This window comes from Psittacula echo (assembly GCF_963264785.1).
Source record: "Psittacula echo genome assembly, chromosome: 3".
Lineage (NCBI taxonomy): Eukaryota > Metazoa > Chordata > Aves > Psittaciformes > Psittacidae > Psittacula > Psittacula echo.
In genome coordinates this window covers 12,196,802-12,207,609 of record NC_137736.1, presented here as the reverse complement: position 1 = coordinate 12,207,609, position 10,808 = coordinate 12,196,802, and the positions used below count along the sequence as shown (strand labels likewise).

At 47.0% G+C, this 10,808-nt stretch overlaps 1 protein-coding gene across 1 annotated transcript; it reads right to left on the bottom strand.

Annotated features, from left to right (window-relative positions):
- Nucleotides 1-224: 224 nt before the first annotated feature.
- Nucleotides 225-10,262, bottom strand: DRD3 (dopamine receptor D3; the record flags this gene model as incomplete). Its single annotated transcript, XM_080613394.1, has 6 exons — nucleotides 9,975-10,262; nucleotides 5,002-5,114; nucleotides 3,724-3,866; nucleotides 2,484-2,680; nucleotides 1,257-1,602; nucleotides 225-421 (listed from the first exon to the last, which is right to left on the bottom strand). The coding sequence occupies exons 1-6, from the start codon at nucleotides 10,254-10,256 to the stop codon at nucleotides 225-227; spliced, it is 1,278 nt and encodes a 425-aa protein (XP_080469520.1). The 5' UTR covers nucleotides 10,257-10,262.
- Between the last annotated feature and the right edge of the window lie 546 nt (nucleotides 10,263-10,808).

Here is a 10,808-nt window from a genome sequence, read left to right as displayed (position 1 = left end):
GCCAAATGCATTCCCAGCCCAGAGTAAGAGAGATGAGATGCTGTCTGCTTTGGTCCCATGTGCACTGTGGTGGCAGATCTTGCACTGCACGCCTGGGTCTGCCTCTCAGTGCCCAGTGCTGAAGGACCCACTGGTTTGCCTCTGTGTCTTCTCCTCCTTCCCCAGAAGTGGGGAGCACTTGTACCACAAACCGCAACCTGTGCAGCCCAGTGCCAGCCCCGTGGTCAGCAGCAGAGGATCTTGAGGAAGGCTTTGCGGAAGTCGGTGTTGAAGGTTGTGTAGATGATGGGGTTGAGGGCGCTGTTCATGTAGCCAAGCCAGGTGCTGGCACTGTAGAGCCCTGGGGGCACGTGGCAGGACGGGCAGTGGGTGTTGAGGATGTGAATCAAGAAGAAGGGCAGCCAGCAGACTATGAATGCTCCTGGGTTTAGAGAGAGGGAGAAAACAATCCAGGACTTTAGAGAAACAACTACTCAGAAAGGTAGAGGGCACTGACCTGTGTGCTCTCCCTCCATCCTCTCACTATTTCCATGCATGTGTCTGCATTTGGGAGGTGCTGAAGGTGGCATTACTGAGACAGAGGGACTTAGCAAGAGCTTTGGCTCCTTGGGACCAGGTATGTGGATGGATGGATGCTGCTTCAGAAGTGGCCTCAATTGACAAAAAGATGGTGGCCACACCTCAGAGGGAAGGACTGCTGCCTTAGCTGCTTTTATCAGTTACAATGAGGCTGCATTACTTCCCTGCTACTACCAAGTTAATGAGGGGAAGCGGTGTGTCTGGTGACCCTGGCAGGTGACTGGGGCACCATTCTCCTGGTTTCTCTATCTAGCTCTATGAACTGGTTCCAGTGATGCTCCTTGTCTCAGTTTCCCCTTCTGTAATTGGACCTGAGGGCTGCTGCATGTGCAGAAACTTATGACTGTTTCAGCTTTATAACAAAGGAAAAGGGAAAGCAAAGATGTTGGTTGTTGCTGCCTGTAGCAGGGATCGTTGGCCGCTGATTTAAAACAAAAGGGTAACATAACGCAGCAAATAAAATACTAACATACTTGTCTCTCAACATCTGAGAGCGTTTCCCTAGATCCCTAAATGCCTCATCTCTGCCTCTTCTGAGTTTGTGGAGCAGTAAAGCTGAAGTCTGGGCTTGGCTTGCACTTTTTTAAGCTCAATACTGTATTAGGAGATTCCTTGCTCTTGCAAGACCCAAACTATCACCCCTTGCCCCCTACTTAGGTAGAGTGGCTCTCACTCACCCAGGACGATAGCTAGCATCTGTGTAGCCTTCCTCTCCCGAAGCTGGATCAGCCGAGGCTGCTGGTGCGCTAGCTTCAAAGAGCTGATGGTCTTGCCATTGCTGAGCCTCCGTACCTCCAGTCCTGACTTGGTACTCCTTCTCCTCTCTTCCAACCTGCTGTGTTGGGTGCTCCTGGGTGTCTTGGTGAGGGATGCCTCAGGGCAGAAGCTGCGGTACCGCTGCAGGCTGAGGATAGTCAGCAACTTCCTTTTGGTAGACATCTCCTGGCCTGAGCATTTGAGTGGGAGACAGGGGGGAAAGGTGCCTGGGCATCTCCTTGGCAAAGCTTTTCTCTCCAAGTGTTCCTGCAAAACAGGATTCCCACAAAGGGGCTGGGAACCTTCCAAACCATTCACTGGGTTGAAGGATGACAAGGAAAGTTGTAGGAGCCCCACTTGCTTCTTAGGTTTTGCGCCTTATCCTCTAGACTGAGCTGGCTTATCAGAAGGGTGACCCAGCACTGAACAACTCTCTTTTTCCATCCCACTGATGAGAAGCATGAGAACAAGTAGAGCTGAAACACCTGCTCTGCTAACCTTACACTTGTATTTTTGTGTTGGCCCTGCTCCCCTCCACACACCCCCACTTTTATTAATGCAGCTTCACTGTGAGAAATGGGTAAAACAAGTGGATATGCGTGACCAGGCAATCCCTTTCAAACCACCGTGCTGGTTCCCATGGTTGCAGATATTTCATCTAGAAAGGTCAGTGGAACAAATGCTCCATGCACCATAAGCATTTTGACCTCGTAAGTCTGCCAGATGAAGAGTTGTTTTGGTTTGGCTTTTCTTTTTTAATAATCTAGGTTAAAGCCTGTGAAGCCCTGAGAACAAAGCTTCACACAACAAAAACCAATAAATGAAGACATTAAAATCGATAAGTGAAGAAATTAGCCAGACTTCTGCATGGCTGAAAAAGCCCTGCTCTGAAGAAATCCTGAAGTAGCCTATGCCCTGTTTCTAGAGAGCAGAGATATGCAGGGGGTATCCTCTTTCTAGAGGGCTGAAAAGGATTTAACTGGAGCTTCTGCATCTCAGATATCATGGTGTATGGGTGAGGGATGGAATGAAAACATGCCATGTCCCTTTTTTATGCTTTCTTTTCTGTGCTTTGACCCTTTAAGCAGAAGAGATCATGCATGCCCTGCCCTGTTTGTCAGCTCCTTCTGTATTCATATGAATCTTACTTTGTGTGCATAACACGGTTTGGTGCTGGCGCTGTGACTGCCCTGCCGGGTGAGGGTTCGCTTCTTTTGTCTCTGTCTTAGCACGAGGTAAATCCGGACATAGAGCAGCAGGGTCACCAGGAAGGGGAGATAGAAGGACACCAAAGAGGAGTAGATGATGAAACTAGGGTTGGATATGGAACAGACAGTGGGATCCCCTGGGGAGGAGAAGAGAGAGAAAGAGAGAGAGAGGAGAGAGCTGCTTTGGTTTAGTACAAGGGGTCTTCGGTGTACTAGCAATGCAAGCCAAAAGGTGGACAAAGGCAGTTTAAGGAGTGCAAGTACCTCCTATCTCTGTTGTTGCAAATTACTTGTGTCCTACCCACTCACCTAACAGATGCTTAAAAGGGACTACCTAAGGCCATTTAGCATGACCCAGCATGGATCTGCCTGCTTTTCTTCTCTCATGTCTATTCCCATCCTTTCTCCTGTTCCTCTGAGCTGTCTGTTGCAGAGGTGTGCCTTCACCCTCATCTGTCTGGACCAGGAAGGAGAGGGACAGCAGTACTTTCCACTCCATTCTCCCTTCTCACCTCAAGCATTGTGTATAGGATGAATGGGGAGCAGCGGATTTCTGCCTGTGGCTCAGAGGAGAGGAAGGCTCTCCTACCTCTCTGCCTCCAGGGAGAATGGGCTGCCCTAGGTGAGGGGAAAGAGACCAACCTGATTCCAAGGAGGAGGCTAAATTGTCTCCTTTCCTCAAGGGATTAGGGGAGGAAGCAGCCCTCTGGATGGGAAAGAGCTTTCTCACAAGCAGTGCCAGTATGCAGTCCTTGCTGGGTAGGAATCTGTCCTGTACTGCATTTAAAACTGTGTCTGGAGCTGTTGATATCAGCAAGATGCAGTAAGTCTGATGTGTACTGGATGTGCTGTGTATCTGAAGACTTGCTCTGCATGTGCTGAGTGACCAGAGGGATCTGTAGACCTGGACGCTTTGGCGGACATTGATTTGGCAGTAGAGCAGGCAGGTCTGTCAGCAGAGCAATAATCAGTGTCTGCCTGAGTAAATGGCAAGCTCATAAGACAAGAGCACATGTGCTCAGCACCAGAGATTTTTCTCACCATAGCGTGCTTTCCAGGTTCCCAAAATTTCCTGTAACTTGGAAAGTGTGCAGGACCCATGTTAAATGACCTGCCTGTACACAGCACAGCTCCATTTTCAACCCCTCAGCGTATGCTGCTGTTCAAGGACATCACCTACCTGTAGTATTGAAGCCAAAGAGGAGAGGGCATGACACTGCGAATGCCAGCATCCAGACTACCACGATCATGAGAGACACCCTCCTGCAGGAGCTCTGCCCAGTGCTGTTCTGGTACTGAACTGGTTTCACCACTGCGGTGTATCTGTGGGCCAAACCAGCTCCAGAAAGAGGGAGGGAGGAAAAGGACCAGGTTTTAAAAGGAGAAATGAAAGCCACGTAGGGAACATGATGGTGAACGTGGTAAAGAAATGGAATAGGAAAGGAGACCAGATGATGGGATCAGCAATTTGTAGAAATGGTAAGTGGGGCATTGGGAGGAGGAACAGAGGAAATCAGAGTTAGTTGGCAGCAATGCAGAGAAACACTCTGCAGATCTGCTGGCATTGTGAAGCTACAAGGTTTGGGATACCAGATGGATCTAGAAACCCCAGGAAACCCCTAAGGTTATATGTGCTCGCTGCTGGGGAAAGAGCAGTCTTGGAGCAACCACAGCTTGCTGCACTCTGTGCATCAGCTGCCCGCTCTGGTGTTGGCATTATGGACAGAGCCCATGGGTAGGTGTCCAGGGCCTTCAGCTGCTAGGGTGCCTCAGGGGATGCAGCTCAATGAGGCTGGGATGTGGAAGGCACAGAAGTCTTGTCTTTAGGATAGCCCAGGGGCTGGTACTCCAGACCAACCCAGCGTTGAGAGCTGCTTCATACAATTACCCTTTAGCCACATATTACAAAGGTACAGCATGCAGTGTTTTTTCCTTCCCCCACTTCTCGGTCCTAACAGTACCATGTGCAGCAAGGTCTTGGCTCCCCGCCCTCAGCATGGCTTTAAATAGGCTAAGTTTTAAGTTGCAGAGAAACAGGGCAAGGCTGAAGGTTATACAGCAATAATCATCACCCCCTCCCTATGTGTATGGCAGGATTTTGTTCATTAAAACTTCATGAGTGAGGTCTTCAGGAGGACAAACCCTCTTTAAGACTCAGTAGGAATTAGAGAACCAATTCTGCTTCCTGCTTTCAAGAAGCATGAGGATGTGGCTGATTGCCTACTGGTGATGTTTTATTGCTTGTGCCTGTTTGCCCTTAATTGCAGACATCTTCAAGCACATGGTGGGCCAAGCCATATTAATAGCAGTAGCAGCAGTAATAGACTTGCAGGGAGGTTTGTGCTCCTGAGCACCTCAAGGCTGCCTGTGCAAATCCCACTTCCTTGTCCCTGCCATGCTGTGGTACAGGGTTGTCCCACACCTCCAGACTATCCTCCTGGGTGCTGCTGGCTCTCACCTGTCAATGCTGATAGCACAGAGATTTAAAATGCTGGCTGTGCACATCATTACATCCATGGTGACAAAGATATCGCAGCAGATGCGGCTGAAGGTCCAGACTCCTCCAGTCACCTGCACCAGCAACCACAAAAGTATTAGCCTTGTTCTGCACCAAGTCCTGATAAGTTATGTGTAAGGAGGTCGTCTCCTCCAAGTATCCCAACAGCTACATGAGTTCATGTCCACTGTGATGTACAGAGAGAAACTGAGGTACCTGTGTTGTTTGAAAGATAACACAGCGGTAGGTTGCAAAGAAGGAGCCGCACCTCAGTTTCAACCCTTTAGTTACGCTTATAGAGGGAGAAGAAATAGATAGCAGCTATCCCTTCCCTTAAGGCCCAGCATGACAAATGGATTTAAATTTGGTATCACTGTATATATCCTTTGATTAAGGATTACCTGAGAAAAAATAAGGGCTGAAAGCCTTTCTCAGCTTAGCTGCTGGAGTTCTCTTGCAGGCGGTGAGATGGAAAAGTGCTGCAAATTTTATGCATTTATGTATGAAAGAGAGACCTGAGACCCAAGGTTTCTCTAAAGCCTTATTTGGATTCTTATCTCAGTTACAGATTTTGATTATTAGATCTGAGTGAGAACTTGCAAGCTATTCAGATAAAGGGTTTTGGTTTGCCACCACACTGAGCTTTTGTTCTGGTGGTTTCGAATGTTTAATCTGAAGTGTGCAATCATGAAAGCTTAGCTGTGACCAATCTTTGTGATGGAGAAGTGCTCTTTTTTTTGCCTAGCCACCAAGTTCTTGATAATAACATTTTCAGTTGACAACAATATGTTGCAAGCATGGTGTGGTACTGCTCTCCTTGGGGGATGATAGCTTGAAGTGAGGTGGTCTGCCTCAGTACTCCCTCCTTGTAGGAGATGAATGAGGACGCAGCCTGCTTTCCGCAGATAAGCTTGTTAGATGAGTACAGCAAACAAATCTAATGCTGTGGTGGTAGGAGAGAAAGAGGGAGGGAAGTCCTTGCTTGGAGAGAGCCTTCAATGTTCAACCCCATAGGTCCTGCTGGTTCAGCTGGATCCTGGGAAGCTACCAGGAACTGGCACTGGTTCCTAGTCTCTCTGCTTGCATTTAGGCCACTGTAGTCTTGTGGTCTAAACAAGTCAAAACCACTTGTTTTGTGGCCCAAGTACAGCAGAAACACTGATAAACAGGAGTGAGCCCAGTGGAGGGCCACCAAGACAGTCCCTGGGGCTGAAGCACTTGTTCTGGGAGGAGCTGGTAAGGGAACAGGGCTTGTTCAGCTTGGAGAAAAGGTGGCTTTGTAGAGGACTAACAGCAGTCCCCTAGTGAGAGGTTATTAAGAAAGTTAGAGATGGGTAACTACGATGCTGAGAACAGGTTTTCCACAGCAAGAAGCCACAGGCATAAGTTGAAAGAAAGGTGCAAGCTGGTGATGAAGGTGAACTTTCTGACCACAAGGACACTGAGGTAGTGAAGCCAGTTGCTTGGTGAGACTGTGCAGGCTCCATCCTTGGAGGTTTTCAAGACCCACTCAAAAACACCCATCCCAGCTCAGGCGGGAGAGGGTGCCACAAGTAAGCTTGGCTTCTAAGGTAGTGGGTCAACCCCGCAACAAGTGTTGATGCCTAGGAAGAATGTGGTTCTCTGCAGAGAGATGCACTTGTATAAATACAGAATTCACTCTGTGCAAGTTGTTTTCAGAGCTGTTCAAGAAATAATCATGGAAAATATAAATGGTTTTAAGTGTGCCAGCACTTGGGCACAGAAACTTGCTGAGGTGTGCTGTGTCTTTAGGCTGTTGCCTGCTGCACCCGGCTGCTATGTGTTACAAGTCGGGTACTGAAGAAGACAGTCTTCCATTAGGACCCCTGACTTGAAGGGGAGAGAAATAGGAATTGGCTTGCAAAAGGCAATAGAGAACTATGCTTCCATCTTTGGTCCTCTGATATTTATGGAGCTCCTTTGTTTTCTCTTTAAAAAAGATGGGAAAGAAAAAAAGCCCCAAACTCTTAAAGCTTTTCTTTTTAGTTTTCAAAGAAACCCCCCCACCATTTTTGCTTTAGCTGCAAATTTTTGAGATCTGCTTGACCACCTCAATATATATATATAAAACTGTAGCTGCTGGAAACATTTGCAGTGAGAGGTGCTTCTGGTAGTGTGAGGCAAAATGCAATGCAGTGTTTGTGTGATTTGTGGAGTTTGAAGAGTATTTCATCAGGAGCTGGTGCCAGCTGTTTGCATGAAAACCATCTGTTGCTAGCCTAGCAGATGTGCAAGCACTTAACTGAGGGAGCTTCCAAGATCCTGAGCACATATTCAGGTTTTATGCCCAAGAATGTGAACCATTAAAACTCAAGAAGGTGGTGGTGGGAATGGCTTTGAAGTGAACCCTCCAGGGATGATGCATTCAGACCATGCCACCTGCATACTAAGCTGTGGATTGTATTAAGAGGATGCTTGACAGATCAAAAGGTTTGGGCTTAAAACCCATCCTCACTTCCACCAGCCTCAACCTCTAAAATGGGCATTAGCTCTGCTGAAGTCAGTGAAGTAGTTAATATTTACCTGCAGGGTATGCAAACCCAGAATTTATTCTGGAATTTAATAATGAAGAAGAGCCTTTTTATTACAGGCTTTGTTAATAATCTTTAAAATTCTGTTTCTGCTATTCATTTTATTGCTCTGCTCATCTTTGCTACAGCACCTAGAACTTGCTAGTGTGCATTTCTGGGTTTCGTGTGCTGGCAGGGTACCTGTTCTTTACCCCTCTGATGCCTTTTGTCCAGGAATCTCAAAGCACATCACAGGTATTAATTGAATGAATCCTCACAACTGCCTGGGTGAGGTGGATGGTCAGATGCTTTTCTTTGACAGCTGATAAGAGCAAACCACAGAGAAATGAGCTGATGCAGTCTCTCATTACCCCTCTGTGCATATGCAACAGAAGCAGCAATAGAGTGCAGGTTGAAACCCTGGCTCTGTTAAAGACAATGCTAAAGCTCCCTAAAGACTATTCAGGTCAGGCTCTCACCTCCTCTGCTTTATCCACAAAAGTGCAGTATTATTATTTTAAACTTTCCAACCGTAAAGGAGGTCTTCCAGTTTATGTGCATTCATAAGCTTATGCAAATCCATCACTCTCCTGAATCCTTACAAATAAACAAAAGAATGTCTGTAAATCAGATACATATGATGACGCCGTATTGAGGAGCACATAGGGGGAAAGTAGGAACCTGAAGTTGCATCAGGTGATGACAGGCATCTGAGTAGTGGTGTATCTAAGCATGCTCACTTAAGTGTTTCGTGTTTGAGAGTGTTCTTCTTGGGGGTGCTGTTAACTCCCTGAAGCTGTGAAATGGCTGCTTATGGTTTTGCATGGTGGGAGTAACTAAGAGCACACACATGGTCAGGCCTGCTGAGGAGTGGTAAACTGCTGAGCTGCAGTAACTCGGTTGTCTGTCCTCCCTTTGACAACCATCTTCAGAAGCTTTTTTCCTTTGAAGGTAGGACTGGATGTTGTGAAAAGATGCAGAAGGATGCTCCAGGCCATGCTGCTACATGTCCTCCTCCATTCATACAATGATTATAAGGTATGATGGTGTTTAATGCCATCAAACTCCAGTGGGCAGGATACCCTAAAGCCACTGTCTTAGACATCTTGGTGAGCCAGTAGATGCACCAGCCACAGCATCAAGAGGTCAGTAAAGAAATGGGGTAACAGAACTGGTAAATTAGACCTATCTGTTGACCCCAGGAGATTGCTAGACACAGTGTTGAATGCCTTTTTGTGCCAGAAACTTCACTAGGTGGAGATGAGGATTTTGAGACTATAAAATGTTCCTCTGGTTGATCTATCACAGCCTTCCCAAGAGGCCTTTCGCAAAGACACAGTTCTTTGCATGATTGATAAAATGACAAATTTTATGGAGAAGGTCCAGGCCACAGATAGCTCTAAAAATTGAGTGTAAAGCACAAAGTTCACAAGCAACATTTAAATATGAGGTATTCATCCACCTTTAGCTTCTCCATAAATAATGGCCGGGTCTCAGACATCTGGTTTGGCAAACATTCAGTAGATGAATAGGTATTGTACATGGTTTTGAAGACAATTATTTCTTGGCAATTTCTAGGCCCATTGTGTACTGAAGCATGATGCCATTTCTGCTTCACTGGTGACATCGCTCATCCATAAACAGCAGCAAGTATCTAAATGACTTTGGACTGCTTTTTAAATCTTAGTCTTGCTGGAGTCCTGCAGTCTGGCTCTCTAGGAGATACTGTGCAATGCTGGGAGTGGTAGCTTGGGATGTGTGTGGAGTCTTCTGCCTGTTGTTTGGGTGACTCTTGGATCAGGTACTTTGATTACCCAAGCTTCACAGATAGAAATGAATCTTGAATGGGTCTCAAACACAGCTAGAGAATGGGCTACTATTGTGCTCACAAATTGTGACCGCAGTACTGCATGGGGGCAGAGGCTGCTCCACAGTTGTGCCTCAGTCTCACCCTATCCACAGCGAGTGCTAGGTTTGATGCAAAAGCATATTGTGATTTCATTAAAGATTGGAATATGCTTGAGGTGATGGACTACTCCAGTCTAACAAAACTTGATTTTTAATAATATATTTTTAATTCCCATCTGATTGCAGAGGGTAATCTGTCTAGTTGGAATGGCTTCCCCCCTGTGCTCCTCCCTTATCCCCTTTTTAATCTGTACAGATCCTGCAAGCCAGCTCCAGGACTGCTCCACACAGATCAGCCTAAACATTACTACTGACTTCATTAGGAACATGATCACACATGCAGCATCATGGTAAACTCATAGTGTGGTGAAGTTCTGCTAATCATAGAATGGTTTGGGCTGGAAAGGACCTTATGGTCACCTACTTCCAACCCCCGTGCCATGAGCAGGGACGCCTCAACCTAGACGATGTCACCCAGGGCTCTGTCCAACTCACCTCCAGGTACACCACCCATGGCATCACCAAAATAGCCACCAGCAAGTCCGCCACTGCCAGGCTCACCACCAGGTAGTTTGTTGTGGTTTGCAAGGCACGTTCCCTGAGCACAGCTAAGCAGACCAGGACGTTCCCAAAGATGATGGCCAAAATCAAGATGCAGTAGCAGAGGGCGTAGTAGGCATGTGAGTGTGGCAGGTAAGGCTCCGTAGTGTTGTCTGCTCCACAGGGAATGGGGTTGGTGGTGTTTGGATGACTGCTGGCTCTTGTGAAGAGGGCCATGGGGATGCCACTGTGAAGATGAAGATAGAGGTAACTGAAAATCAGAGCTCTAAAATAGAATCACAAAATGGTTTGTGTTGGAAGGGACCCTAAAAAGCTCATCCAGTTCCAACCCCCTGCCACAGGCAGGGACACCTTCCACGAGAGCAGGTTGCTCCAAGCCCCATCCAACCTGGCCTTTAACACTGCCAGGGATGGGGCAGCCACAGCTCCTCTGGGCACCCTGTGCCAGCGCCTCAGCACCCTCATAGTGAAGATTTGTTTTCCTAACATCTAAGCAGTGGAGAACAGTACCTTTTGTGGATGGTGTATGATTTTTATACTTTCCTCATGAATGCTACTTCAAGCCAATTCTGGAGGTCGGGTGTTTTTTCTGCTCATATATAGGCAGAGCTTTGTTCATGGTCTTGCTTGGCCTTTTTCATTGAATTTAAGCCAAGAGAAAAATGCAATATTTCACCTCCTGTGTGTGTGAGAGAGATGCATCTTACCAACCAACACAGATATACAGAAAGTGTCAGTAGTTTTAAGATGCATCAAAGTCACAGCACA